The following is a 15,383-nucleotide window of genomic DNA, read 5'->3' as shown; positions in this document are numbered from 1 at the left end:
AACAAATCATCTCAGGTACACAAATTTTCAAATACAATTTGTGTCAATTTTATTTTTATACGAAATGATATACCGTTACCAAAAATTCTTGTGGTTCTGTACTTTGAAGACAATTTGAAATTTTAAATAGTCAAAGTCAAGCTAGTTTTGGACAATGCAAAAGTTGAGTGTAAACCAATCGTTATTCACTCGGACACAATGATCGTTTAAGAAGTTTTCTTCGCCATTATTTTCAGATGACGTTTCGGTCGATTTAAATTTGGGAACACATGTTTTTCTTCAAGGCAGGTATTTTGAGCCGACGATCGCTTTTCCAATTAACATTCACACACGAAACTTGCTCTGATTAGATACACGCGACAGTAAATAAACAAATGGAAGAAGAAAGAAAAAAAAATTCAAATGAAAATGGAACGGAATAAAAAAAAAAAAAAAAAGGAACATTCGAGAAGAGAAGGCAATGATTTCGAGCGACATTTATAAGTGGGAAGACTTCGCGATGTGCAAAAAGAACGACACCTTGTCGAAGCATTCGTATCCGCACATGTTGCACTCGTAGGGATTCTTGTAACCATGATATCTCATGTGCACCGTGTACATAACGACATTGCCAAAGCCGAGTTCGCAATACGGGCAATAGCATTCCAAAGCAGCGCCACCTAAAGTGTTTTCCTGACTGACCATCGGCTGCTGAGCGTTGAGAATCGGATCTACTGGCGATTCGATCGCAGGATTTGAAACGGAGTCGGAAGACTCTCCGTCCGACTCGTCAGCGACCATCAATTTGTCCAATTTAAAGGCCTTCCCCTTGCGCCTGCTGGTGCGTCCGTTTTTGGCAGGCTTTGTCTTTGAACTCTGTGCCACTTCCGGTTTGCTGAGATCCAGAGGAGCCTCTTCCGCCGGAGGCTCGGGGCTAGTAGAACTCCCGGCGGAAGAACTGCTCGGTGAGATCACCATCGCGTCCCTCTGAGCTCCGAAATTTTGCTGGTTGTCCCGGGCGAAAAATTCGAAGGTTTTTAACCCCTCCGATTTCAGCATCTCGTTTTTGTTGCCGTGGAACTGCTGGAGGAAGTTGACCGGCAGATTAACAGCCGAGAGCAACTGCCCGTAATTCAATTGCTGCAGTCCCATCTGCACCTGCTGATGACGATGTTGCTCAACGACGAACGGATTTACCTGAATCTGTGCTGAGCTTACGCCGGCCATTTTCTTCCCAGAGCTGCCCGCCGTTTTCGAAGCCTTCTGCTTCGGTCCACGTCTAGTTCCGTAGATATCGATTATGGGCAGCGGATTCGGAGAACCGTCAGGGTTCAGAACCATTGCCGGTTGGTGGGCATACTTTCGCAGGTGGAGCTTCAGCGAGTGGCAGTACTTACTGGCGTATGAACACTCGGCGCATCGGTACTGATAGATGTTTGAGTGGGACTTGAGATGGCTGTTGAGCATCGACTTGTTGACACAGGAATACGGGCACTTGTCGCACTTGAACGGCTTTGAGCCAAAATGGTTCCTGAGGTGATACTCGAGGTGGTGTTTGTACTCCGTTACGAAGGGACACTTCGGGCAGGTCAGCAACTTCTCGGCCTTAATGTGGCCCCTGCTGTGATCCCAAAATTCGAGCTTCGTTATCGCCACGTAGTTACACTGCTTGCATCTGAAAGTCTTCACCTTGCCTTGGCAGTTTATTCGCGGCACTCGCATGCCTGGCTCTTCAACCTCATCAGACTCTTGCTCGGACCGTTCGCCCTGACTTGGAGAAGCTCGCGCACCGTTCTCGGATACTGAACTCGTGGGTGCGTAAGACGAAGTGTTGGGAACCTCCGGCGTGCTGGATTTCGATGAAGAGTGGGTTGTCAGGTGTTCGGTGAAGTGCAATCTGGAAGGAATTTGACAGGTCGTGAGAGCCATGTTTTTTGGGGTACTTTGAGTCACCTTGTTGTATACAATCGATCCAATCGCTAAAGAAAGATCGTGTCAGGGGTTAACGACTATTTACTTTTCCTGTACCAACACCGAATTTCGAGATTGGTTTCATCGTGATATAAAATAATCCAAGGATTTCAATGAATTTCAGAGCTTTTATTTTTGGTTTCAAAGATTTCAAATGTTTCGGATGATTTAACAGGCTTCGGTAACTTGTCATAAGATTTTAAAGGATTTCAAAAGACTTGGAAATATCGCATGGGGTCCCAGAAGTTTCTGGGGTTTGGTGACATGTCAAATATTTTAGAAATTCCAGAGGATTTTAAAAGATTTCACAGAATTTTAGAGATGTGAGGTGATTTCAGATACGTTTTTAAGCTGAAGGTTCAAAGGATTTTATAGAATTTTACAGAATTTCAGAGATTTGACGCGACTTCGAAGATTTCAGAAATTTCGAAGAGTTTAAAAATACTTCACAGAATGTTTGAGAGTTTGAATAATTTTGCAAAAAGATAAAATCATTTCTGTCCGAAACAGACACTTTTCTCATATAACCATTATAAAATTGTAATGTAATACACGTATTAAAATTGTAGCAAAGTGTAAGACGAATATGAGGGATTCTCCGTCAACTCGGCCATTTTTTTTTCAACCATCTCAGATCTGCCCCATAATTGGTTGTATCAAAGTACTACCAAAAGGTACTCTATGTGAATTTTTTCAGGTTTTTTAATTCATTATTTGAGAAATTCTCGTTTTTTTTCAAATGAATATATCTCGGAAACTTGAAGTAACTGAAAAAAAATTACTCTGCATAAAAGTTGTAGTTTTTTGTTAGATTTCGAGAGGAATTTGTGAAAAAATATTTTTTTATGCAAAATCTGAAAAAATTCACATTTTAGTAGTACATTTTAGTAGTACTTTGATATAACCAATTATGGGGCAGATCTGAGATGGTCGAAAAAAAATGACCGAGTTGACGGAGAATCCCTCATATTCGTCTTACACTTTGCTACAATTTTACTGAAAACCATTTTAATCGGCACACAAAAATAGCTTCACATCCTTCTGTGTAGTGTTTACTCATTTGTGATACGAATACTTCGTGTTCGATAAGAAAAAGTCAAGTTCCGTACGGCACTTGACATACTAGATAACGACAAATAAAGAAGTTAAACATTCAATTACTTCGAAATTTAAACAATCGTCAATTCCCGAAGTGGACAATTTTCCGCGTATCACACTTACCAGGCGAAAAAATTTGTTCTCTGGAATGAAATGAGCCACTGTAAAGCCCGATTTGATTTTACCGAAATAAACGTTTGCCTGTAACTAGGTAATGAAAAAAAAATTTCAGATGGATTGACGAAATTATGACTTTTCTCTGTGAAATGTTTGGTTCTAACAAATTGCGACTGTCGAATAGTCCTTTGAATCCGGCACATTTTTACCTCTGTGTATAATGGTCAGAATTTTTGAGGTCTACAAAGAATTGGTCATACCAAATTCACAATGCTAGTTTACAATGTAAAATTACTGCATTAATACATTGAACAAGGTTCGTGAAGTCTGCTCTTGACCGGGCTAGAAACTGGTCATAAAACGCGTTTAAAGCTTTGAGGCTGTGTCATATTTGAAGAGGTCGTTCCACCCACAAATTGTAATCTAACCACCACAGAGTAGAAAGGTTCGTAATTTAGTAACAGTCTTTACAAAGCTAAACTGCAGAAAATGTACCTCATAAAGGCAAAGCGCTTTTTTTTCGGGTACGACGAAAAAAAAAAAGAATGAAATCGAAACCCAACACATTTCAACTCCAAGTTTGACATACTTAATTATTTAATTACTTAATACTTACAGCACGGATAAAAATTGTCCATACTCCGAGTTTGTGAAAAATGAAGTTTGTCTTACAAGTCCATTCGTCAATAATGACGTCATAAACTAACCTGTTAACGGTGACGAAGGGGCAAATCGGGCACTGCATGACGCGTGGCTGATCGTTCTCGGGTTTCATGGTGCTGGACACCATGTCAACGGGTTGCTTGGCCCGCGCGCTCTTCTTTCGTTGCTTGGTTTTGGGCTTGTAGGTGGCGGACGACTTGGAAGACCTTGCGCCTTTGGCGTGGGGAAAACCAACGGCGGAATAACTCGAATTGGATACACTCCGGGGGCTGTATTCGTACAGCGTAGCGCTCGAATCCTGTGACGTCGCGCTCGCGGGTGACAGACTTCCGTTCGCCATTGAAGACGAACTCCGACTACTTGGTGACACCGAGTTGCTCGTGTAGTGACCCGGAGACACCCCGGAGTCATTGTTTGTATCCTCCGGCGACTCCGATTTCTGAAAATCAAGGTTATCCAGTTAATATTGTCCTTGGAGTTGTTCTCATCCTTATTTGAGGTTACGTTCGTCGTTATTCAAGGTTGTTTTCACCTCTATTCAGAGCTACGTTATTGTTCTTCAAAGTTATTTTCATCCTCGTTAAGGATCATTTTTATTCTTATTCGGAGTTATGTTCATTGATACCCAGGGTTATTTTCATCCTAATTCGGGGTTATGTTTACGGTTATTCAAGGTTATTATTTGTTCTCTTCCGGGGTTCAATATTTCTGTTAACTATATCACGAGTTTCAAGTTTGTGACGTCATCGTAACGATGCATTTTTTTACAGAAAATTTCTTTGTTCGGGAACATTAGCATTGTCCAAAATTTAGTAAATTATAATAAAGTTCGATTAATTTTTTTTTTGGAACCGCAGGCAGTAGAACAGGATTGAAACGAATGGAACGGAGTAGGAATGTGGATGATCTGGAAAGAAACAATCGAACGCACGGGTAGGACAGAAAAGATGGCGAAGGACGCGACGTATTTACGCAATATGTGGCCTATCGAGCCTTGTTTATACTTAATACCGATTGTATTCGACTCGTATTTTGCTAACTCAACTTATGTAAAATGGAAATTTTCGAAACGTTTATTATTATCCTTCTTTCCCATTTTTTGCTGTCAGCTAATCAGGGACCCGGCGACCTTCGGATGTCCAGGCCAGTTAATGTAGAAAAATTTTTATTTACCAAGATAGCGAGTCTGGCGACGAGTCATTTGAAATGTAAATATTTTTCATTTTATACTTTATGAAACAAAGCTTATGTAGACCACCCCTGTCCTAACGTATATACTATCTGTCTATACATCTATGTATGTATATATACCAATCGCAGGCATAAAATATAGATATTTATTTACACAGGCATACACAATGCAAACACAATACCTTTACTTTCGTCACAATATGTAAGGATATGGAAAAAACCTGACTGCAAGATTAAGAAAAGAGGTTTGTCAAACGGAAAGTCACCATTGCCAATTGTGTGTGTTGTTTGAATTCGAACGTTGGACTTTTATCTACCGTACTAAAATGTTCCAAAATTAAAATTCAAAAATTCACGTCAATCTTTTGCACATTTTTCGTGTCTTGGAAAATATTCAGATTTTTTTGTACGGTACTATTGTTTCCATGCACAAATGTTGTTAGATTTCCGTGCAATTTCTAAATCCATTTTAGCCGTGATTTAACGAAGACGATTCAGATGTTGTTTAGTAGCCAACAACGTGTTGAGGAAAAAAAAACTAATTTAATAATTTTATACGAAGAAATTTAATTATGAAAACTAATTTCAAGAAATAATATCTCGTTTCTTCAAAAGAACTCAAAGATAAGGTTATAGCAGCTACATGAACGGAGAAAAAATGATTTTTTGCAGTGCGTAAACATTTTTTCATGTGAAAGGAAAATTTTTTAAATCAGAGGTAAATCAATTTGATACCGAATTGATTCATCGCAGAAATAAAAATTAACATTTCCAAAACGACCGCGAGATTGACGAATGGAAAAAAAATCATCGAATCTTAAACTCGCAACTATACTTTCGATTTCCGCGAACTGAAAAAATTGCGAACATCGTAGCAGAAAACATTCAGCATTCACCAATAAAAGAAAGATATATTTTCGTAAGGTTGACTTTCATAATGACGTTAATGTAACGATGTGATTTTTGAAAAAAATCGGCAATTCGCACACTTCAGTCTTGTCCAAAATTCGATAAACACCAATAAAGCATGCCATATGTTACTAACGTTTTGAAAATCCAACTCTGTCAAAGTTATTTAATATCGAAGTGAAAAATTGGAAAAAGATATTTTGGATTTCACGTTTCTTTAGATTACCTGTACACTGAGAGAAATTTTTAGTTCCGGTTGCCGTTCAGTCCTTAACTATTTTCATTTTTTACCACAATCGAAAAATATAGTTCTAGGTAAAAAATGAAAATTAGTTTTCAAGCTGTTACCAGAAAGTCTAGTATCCGTTACTATTCTTTCTCATTACGACCACTGTTGCTATATTTTCTTGTAACTGTTGCGAAAATTTAACGCTTGTGCAATAATAAATTGACGTTAAACCCTTGTTTAGCTAAAAAAGTAGAGTAAACCGAGCAAACTGATTTTGCGTTGCAGTTACCAAAAAAGGATTGACAATAGCTCAAAATCGTTACGCGCACCTCGTTTTTCGTAATTCCAACAATATTCAAACAGTTTTTGTTCACGATACCTGTTTTACTGAATTCTTCTCGTTACTGTATCGCATGAAATTTTTCTCAGTGCGGTAACTTCAATCTTGTCTAATTTTCTACTCATGCTCTCCACCGAAACAAAGTCTTACACTTATAGTTACTATACATTCGTAAGAAATCTGCGTTTTCCACCATGCCATAATCAAAAAATCTAACATACTGTTAATACTAAATATATAATATTAAATAGTTACTTGCATCAAATTTTTCTGCAATTCAAAGCAATATTTGCAGACCTGTCGAATCGTAAGAATACCAATTTAATTGGAAAGTCTCTGCAATAAGTATAAACAACAAATAAAATGTTAGGTACTCAGTTTATACAAAACGCAGGTTAATAAACATAATACAACTCTGCACGTTCCATCTTCTTATCTATTTATCTACATATATATATATATATGTATAATTGCAATAAAGATTAACGTAACAAGGAAAAAAATGAAACAAAGAATAAAAAAAACATAAAAATAAAAAAAACAGCGCGGGCGTATCGATTGCACCGATCGCGAGTTTCGTTCGGGAAAAAGGGGGAACTCAGTGATGGCGGGGCTCGGCAAATGACGAATTTCGCTACAGAGAGGCTGGCCTCTCCTTCGCATCGCGGGGCTTGATTAGGGGGATGATGCAGGGGCGTCTCGGGGGTTACTCACCACGATTGTGTCGGTGATGTTCCAAGCGGGCGTGGTTGGCGAATAGTTGAACTCGCCGTTTCTCTGCTGCTGATGAACTGGAGGACCCGTGACCGGGTCTTCCACGATCCGTTTACCTTTCATCTTGCACACCTATGCAGACCGCTAAGTGAAGATAAACAAAAAACAAAAAACACTCGCTCAAAATTGTGAAAAAAGGAAACCCAACTTCCGTGGTGAGAAGAAAAAAAATAATAATTGATATCTCAACTTAATCCGCCAACACAGGCCGATGAATAACAAATCTAGTCACAGCAAACGAACATTTGTTGAGTTAACTGATGTTCAGTTGCGGAAAAAGCTGCGATTGTGTCAACTAAATCTGTACGAACACAGACTGAGGAATGTGAAATTCATTCGCCGTAGATAAATATAATTAGTTGACTTGACTGATTTTTAGTCGCGGAAAGAGTAATTTGATTGTTTTCTTTGAGAAAAGAAATCGACTAAATATGGGATGCGTTTTGCAAAAACAAATAACCGTTCTCTATTTATTTGAAACAAGGAAGAGTAAGCAAGATACTGTTTTGTGTCAAATGAGAATATGTTCAAATTTGTAGCAATTATAAAACAACACATTTGTTAGTATTTATTTTACAGCCACCGGACAGCCGCCATAATGCTTTTTTCTTACTAAAAATCGTACCAATTAGGTTAGCAGTAGAAAAACAGAAATTTACGATTTTCAGTTTAAAAAAAGGCAATCTTATTTCCAAGTTTCGATACCATTGTACTATACTTCGTTGTCTTTAAGGTACGATCAGTTATACATTTTTCATACGCATTGAATGTATAATCGATCACGAATTTCTACAAAATTCTGAAATTTATAATCTAGAATGAAACTTGCCTTTGTCTAAATAATTCGTTGTGCGGAAAATGTGTACCGGAGTTTCGATCGGTCAAGATTAATCGAAAATAGTTTAAATAACAAATGAATAGATGAACTTCAATATTTATTCACTATTCATAAATTCATCGTCAAATCGCACTATTGGTATAGTAAATTTTATACTTTTCTATCAAGCTTTGATCGATAAAAAAATTCAAACATAGGTATGGGAGAATCAGAAAAATTACTAATTTCAAAAAATTTGTGCAGAATCCAAATACAGATCCGCTCAACTAGCCGTTTTTCATTTACTTTCTTTCAACCCTGCAGCTTCGTCATTTTCAATGACGCGAGACGAAGTTCAAAGCGTAGGTATACAAAACAAATTATAAATCAAACCAATAACTGAAAACTTATACTCGTGAGTATAAGAAAAAAAGGAACGAGCTCGTCTCTCAAACACACAGGAAGTGAAAAAGGGTGGAAAAAATTCTGACAATTTTCTATGTACTTTCCTGAGCTACGGCAGCGTGATCGAGTCAAGAGGGTGCAAACGCAGACTGCAGCTGATGCGTTAACCGGCCGTAGAAGCCTACAAAAATAGAGCCGAAACGAAAGTGTGCAGTGCAGAAATTCTCAGAGCGGGCACTTTTATTTCATTCCTTGAAAATTTTCCGACTTTTCCCAGTTTCCACGACTGAATTAACGATTTTTTTTTCCCGATTTCTTGCACTTCAGCATATCATATCGCACTAATTTTCCTGTTTGTTTTTAAAAACGTTGAAATTGAATAGAGTTCGATAACAAAAAAAAATAAAAAAATCTTGTCAAGTACTGGTAAATTTCAAATTTAGATACATTTAATTCCCATTGTTATTTGTTACAACATTACCTTCTTCGTAAATGATCTTATCGATAATCGAGCGAGCGCAGCACGTGAAATAAGAATTTTCGAGGAGGAAACACGAATATGTAGTACAATTTGTTAGTAATGGTTAAAAAAATCTAGAAATCGCATCGCATTCAAAAACGACTACATTGCAAAATGTTCATTAAGATTACCCGACATTTTTCGGTTTTCGAGAGAAGAAATTTCATTTGTGGCAGTGACTATTAGATGTTGTCGCGAGAAGGGTATTGCTGAGATTCGACGGTTCAAACATCGTGAGAATTACCAGAAAATATGTAATCAATAACTAATATTTAGTGTGATTATGGTTTTCAATACTAATTTTTCTGATTACCGCAGGGTTAAATCTGAAAACAGTTGTTTAGTTGCCTAACATCGACTTAAGATTATCGCGATAATTGAAATAAAAAGCTACAATATTAATTTACATTCTCAACCTGGAACTATACGCGTGATAAGTTTTTCGTTCGCGATAAAAAATGAAAATAGTTAGGATCCGTACACGGTAACAACGACAACTGGGAGCTTATCTACCTTGGAATGTTGCAAGAAGAGAACTGTTTCCAGCAATGTTTCGTACCCAGTTTTAATACATGGTTACAAAAGTAAGGAGAAGGGGAAGTCGAAAGAAAGGCGCTTTGCATACCTGAGCAGCGGCCGTTCGGTATGCAAAAACGGGCCTCCCGCAGGCAAATTTCTAAAGGGTTGAGACGGGGGCGGGCGGGTAACGGGGGAGGCAAAATGGGCCCAAAGCCTGCGGCTCTTACCAACAATGCGGTACGGAGAAATGGGTGCGTGGGTCTGCAGGTCGGGTTCTAGGTACCCTATCGCCTCTCTCGTTTTCTCTTTACCTCTTCACCTTCTTGTACCTCGTCCTCGGAAGGAGTCGCGACCTCGAGTAGGATTACTGAATTACGATCCTGGCAGCAGGGTGGTAAAACTCTTCCTACTGGCAGGGTTGTCGTTGATTTACTGAACCAGAGCAATTTGCACTTGAGGAGGGCGCGCGGGGCGGGCAAGTACCTACAAATATATAATCCAGTCGACGACCCGACATAACTAAGGAAACTGCAACTGCCCTGCGACCATGTGTTTTTCGGAAATTGACTTAACGGATTATCGACCTAGATATTATACAGCCCTGTACTGTACTGTATTCGTGGAAATAAATCATTCTCGTTACAATCGGAGCTGAGCAACATGGTCCGCAGTATTGCCAACGGCGACTGGAAAATTTTCGTTTAAATTCATGGAGTACCCCTGCCTTTACCGACCGAAAAAACTCACCCGGCTTCCTTCCTGTGTTAAATGAACAAATGAACGAAAGGGGTTCGAATTTCGACGGTGCGTCGCTCTTTTGTACCGAAATTCAAGAAAGTTAATCGTATCCCGAAAATCAATCTTACTGCAATGAGAGCTGAGCAATATTGTCCGCGGTATTGCCAACGGCGAATGGAAAATTTTCGTTTAAATTCATGGGGTACTCCTACCTTTACCGACCGAGCAAACTCACACGGCTTCTTGCTTTACTAAATGAACAAATGAACGGAAGGGGTTCGAATTTCAACGGTGCGTCGCTCTTTTGTAGCGAATTTTAGAAAGCTAATCATATCCCGAAAATCGTTAAGACATTTCGGATTTTTTGACTTGTGTTAGTGTTTCCACATTTCCCGCATTTCAGGGGCCAAAAAATGCATAGCTAAGATACTTCGCGCGATCCCGGAAAGAATGAGGAATAAGTTTCTTTTCGTAAAAAGTCTCTTCGCCTTTTCAAAGCGAAAAATTCAGAGTGCCGAAATCCTATCACTGATTCTAAAAAATACAATCTATAAACAAATTAAATAAATATTCCTCTCACTGGTGCAAATATAGCTCGTGAAATAAATTCATGGGAAAAAACTTCAGAAGGAATAAAATTGTATAGACGAATGAATATAAAATTAGATAATATACGTAACAAGAATTGCTGAAAATCCTTATTACCGAGAATATTTGTTAAAAATGCACAAGTAGGAAATTTTCTTGTCCAATATATGAAACGAAAAATTGATAAAAATCATTTCTACCGAACTTAGCGCAAATATAAATTATAATTCTTATTCAAAATTTGGGATAAACTGAGAGATAAAAAAATGTTTGATATTTATAGTCGGTGCGAGAAAATCGTTAGAATTGGAATATTTGATTAAGCAATTTTTAGGCAATTAAGGCAATTAAGGCAATAAAAACAAGATGTTATATATAAGGTTGTTTTTGTCAAGCACGAGAGAACGTGAAAATTTCCAAGAACCGCTGCTACTGTTGCACTGTGATTGAACGGTTAGGAATAGTCGTGAAATTTCTGTATAACATACGATGCTATCGATATTTTGTTGAGAGTTCTGCGTTGAGAAATTTTATCGCTTTGAAAATTGTGTAATAACTATCTGTAAAAAGCGCCAATCTTTGTGTATAGAAATAGATTCTCGGAGAATTGTGAGAAAAAACTTCGAATTCAATTCACAAGGTGTATGAAAATTGACGAAAGTCCGATCATTTTTTTAAGTCTCATAAATATATAACTACTCGAAAATTGAAGTATCAAGTCAAAATTTCAACATTTTATTCAATTTTCAATACTGCGGTGATTATTGCGAATTCAGAGAGAAATTACTCGAATTACTAAAAAACAATTACATACTGATTCATTGGAATCGAATTCGATATCGATTCTTTTCAAAATTTTTATTTCGATTCGTCCATTTTTTTATGCTCATTCTCTTCAACGATGAGAATTTACCTTTCCCGAAACGAGCCGATATCTACGATATTGAAACACATTGCGAATGAATAATTTTTACAAGGATCTGTCGTATTTCCAAACTTTCCCAACAATCATTAAGTCATTTTTCACACTCAACTTTCGCCTCGCTTTCGATTTTCTAGAAAGTGTGGTAGATCTTTAGTATCCGAAAAGCAAACTCTTGCCGCTGCCGATTTTACGGGTTGAATGTAATGAAATATTGTATACTTCTACCGGTGCTAGATAATACGATTCTATGAATTTGATTCTTCGTTTTCGTAGACATTTATTTTTATTTTTTTTTTTTTTCCAAACATCAAAATGAGCATTTTTTCTCACTGCAGCCGCTTCAAGATCTTAAGGAAAATTAACGATTCCCGAAGAAAAAATACATCGGTCAAAATATTTCAGCGAAATATTGCGCCAAGTTTTGGGTACAAAGGTTTTTTTTTTTTTTGTTTTTTTATCTTTGAAAAAACGTAACGGAGTAGTTTGTAGAAATAAAATTATTAATATTTTGCCAGAAATTCGCAAAAATTCAATGGAAAATAATTCGTACAGCGTTCAAATCTACATAGAAAACCGGAGATAAAAATGTTAATACGAAGAACACGAATATTTTTGTAAAAACTAAAAGGAACGTAAAAAAAAAAAAAAAAAAAAAAAAGAATACAGATAGTAACGCTGCCTTTTTTCAAATAATCGACAACAGTTGACACTGCAATAAAAAAATTAATTAAAGTGTGACTACAACGATCATAGTGATAAAAAAAAAAAAAAACCATTATATCCTTTATGTTATTTTAACTATAACCGCTGTATTATTGTTATTATGATTATTACACCATCTTCCATACCTGTGTACACATAGACACACACACATATATATATATGTATACCGATTCGAAAATTGGAAAGACACAATACAAGAATTCCCGGCACCACAGTATCCATAGCGAATGGGACCAAAAAAAAGTGTTTATCAAACCAGCAATCACACATCCAAGTTTGTATTTTTTTCCCACCATCAGTTTTTTCTCCCTCTCCGTCTTTCTCCTACTCTGTTCTCTAGTATCCGATTACTTGATCGCGTCTCTCTTCGTTTTCTCGATAATTTATACAATTTTCACACGGCATTAAACGCGGCACAAGTATCCAACGACTTTTTTATTTGCAAGGATGAAAATTTTGGTTACAGAGACGGGGGAGAAAAAAAGAGAGACAAAAAAAAAAAAAAAAAAACAACAACAACAATAAAGAAACAAACCAAAAAAAAAAATTCGGACCGTGAAACGAAAAGTCGGACAATCGCCTGACGAACTCTGAAAATAAATAAATTAAATTCGTCCAGAAACAACGGTCGCGACGAGTGACATAAAGGATACATTTCGAAAAACTCTTTCTCTATCTCTCTTTCTCACTTTCTCTCTAGACGCAAAGTACACAACACACACAGATTATGTTTATTTTGATATGAACAGGTATAATGTGGAATATTTGTATATATGTTGTACCAAACGGACAAGAATTAGAGAAGAAACAATGATAAACGCGAATGAGGAGAAAAAGAAGAAGAAAAAGAAGAGTTGCTCGTATTAGCAAAAACAACTATACCTACCTATAATACGAATGTGGAAATTTTAAAATTCGCCAAGAGCGACAATCATGTTCCATCAACGGTTTTAAACACAGAAACAAAACACAAAGTTGCGACCGGCAAAAACAAGGCTAACTATACAATCGAATCAGGTGACAAGTGCCAATCGGTGAAACGCAATATCAAGAAAGCTTCGCGGCGTTTCAAAAAAAAAACAAAACGTTCCGCATGCCCAACATTGGATATTAAAAAAAAAAAAATTGTAAATCTTACCTGTTTCGATCCGTCCAATCGATTTGATCAGCGCAACAGCAGCACCAGCGGCAGTACTTCGTGATCGAAGAAACCTCGTTGAAAAGTTGGGAAATTTTGAAAAAAAAAAGAAAAAAGAAAAACACAACAACAGTTCTCAGTTTATTTTCAGTTCGTTATTGTTTTCACGCACATCGACGCGGAACAACTATCGCAATTTCGACCACAATTAATTGTTATTTTATTATAATAAGAAATGAGAAATGTACGGTGGTGAAAAATTGTCTGCCACCGCTGTCGAACTTTGACAAACGTATGCCTTATTTTGATTCTCCTCCTTTGACTTGTCGCGCACTTTCCGAGCTCAGCCGATACTTCAGATTACTGCAAGGCGTAGAAGCGCGACTGTCACTTGACCAAGTCTCGGACTGGAATACCGCATCGGTTTACTTTGGGCTTTCCAAGGGGCAATGCCGGCCGTTCTCACCCTCTCCCTCTCCCTCAAAAACTGCCCAATCGCCGCCCGTCAATTGACGGTATATTCATAGATGTTTTTGGCAACCGGGATCTCTCCCCTCCCCCTCCCTGCCCCTTCGCCCCACTACTAGCAGAGGGTGACCCGTCGATGGCGGGGGAGATCCGCTATTTCCCTCTCTCCGTCTCTCTCACTCTCCTCCCCTCCATATCTCTCTCTCTCTCTCTCTCTCACACGCACACACTCCGTTTAGTCATCAGACGGCGCACAGCGGAGCCCTTTTATTTTTCTACGTATGTACACGTATTCCGATTTCCCTCTTTCTCTATTTCTCTTTATCTATTTGGTATATATATATATATATATATATATATTTTTTTTTTTTCTACGTTTTCGTGGAATTCTGTAGTGTCTACGATAATATTACAAGTTCAACTTATCACACGTGTACGCGCGATATTGTACAGCATTACGTGTTGATGAAACGAGACATTGGCGAGTTTGAACAGGTTTCTCTTCTATAGTGAGAAAAATTTCATTTGTTACAGTAGCTAGGAAAATTCGGTAAAATAGGTATCGTTGAAAGAACTGTTTGAATATTGTTGGAATTACGAAAAACGTATTGTCGATCCTTTTTTGGTAATTGCAACGCAAAATCAGTTTATTCGGTTTACTCTACTTTTTTAGTTAAATAAGGCCTTAACGTCCATTTATTGTTGCACAAGCATTAAATTTTCGCAACAGTTATAAGAAAATATAGCTACAGTGGTCGTAATAAGAAATAATAGTAACGGATACTAGACTTTCCGGTAACGGCTAGAAAACTAATTTTCATTTTCTACCTAGAACTATATTTTTCGATTGTGGTAAAAAATTAAAGTAGTTAAGGACTGAGCGGCAACCGGAACTAAAAATTTCTCTCAGTGATAGGCGGATGTTTTATTATGCACAGTTGTTCTGCAGATCGGCTCGATTTGAATTATAACAACGTTGGCGATATTTTTTTTATGAATTTTTATGAAATGAATTCTTGATTGTACAAACTTGTTCCCTTTTTTTTTTTTTTGCTTTTGTTGAGGTTTATGTTGATCCGAATTTTTCCGACCGAATGACGAATCGTTAAAACTTGAGAAAGAGTTTTAACCAGATTTTGATGATAAATAAGTTATTTGTTAATTTGGCGAAATATGGATACTTTTTATTTATTTTATTAACAGATGAATATTTATCGAATTATTCTATTTTTAAGCTGCAGAGATTTTAGTAAACATACAAACATAGAAAC

The 15,383-nt window shown here is 37.3% G+C and overlaps 1 protein-coding gene across 1 annotated transcript; it reads right to left on the bottom strand.

The window, feature by feature from the left end:
- Positions 1 to 315: 315 nt before the first annotated feature.
- LOC124305101 (protein hunchback) lies at positions 316 to 14,045 on the bottom strand. The gene is made up of 4 exons (XM_046764141.1): positions 13,645 to 14,045; positions 7,212 to 7,355; positions 3,873 to 4,267; positions 316 to 1,876 (listed from the first exon to the last, which is right to left on the bottom strand). Exons 2-4 carry the CDS (start codon positions 7,332 to 7,334, stop codon positions 478 to 480), a joined length of 1,917 nt encoding a protein of 638 aa, XP_046620097.1. The 5' UTR covers positions 7,335 to 7,355; positions 13,645 to 14,045; the 3' UTR covers positions 316 to 477.
- Positions 14,046 to 15,383: the final 1,338 nt, after the last annotated feature.

Source organism: Neodiprion virginianus, chromosome 5 (assembly GCF_021901495.1).
Source record: "Neodiprion virginianus isolate iyNeoVirg1 chromosome 5, iyNeoVirg1.1, whole genome shotgun sequence".
Lineage (NCBI taxonomy): Eukaryota > Metazoa > Arthropoda > Insecta > Hymenoptera > Diprionidae > Neodiprion > Neodiprion virginianus.
Note: the sequence above shows the minus strand (reverse complement) of the source record. Positions and strands in the feature narration are given on the sequence as shown.

Excerpts from the sequence above, each read along its gene's own strand:
- LOC124305101 (XM_046764141.1), bottom strand. The coding sequence starts at position 7,334 with ATGAAAGGTAAACGGATCGTGGAAGACCCGGTCACGGGTCCTCCAGTT. Across the intron at positions 4,268-7,211 it reads ACATCACCGACACAATCGTG|AAATCGGAGTCGCCGGAGGA; the intron begins GTGAGTAACCCC and ends CTTGATTTTCAG. Across the intron at positions 1,877-3,872 it reads CCCTTCGTCACCGTTAACAG|ATTGCACTTCACCGAACACC; the intron begins GTTAGTTTATGA and ends AATTCCTTCCAG.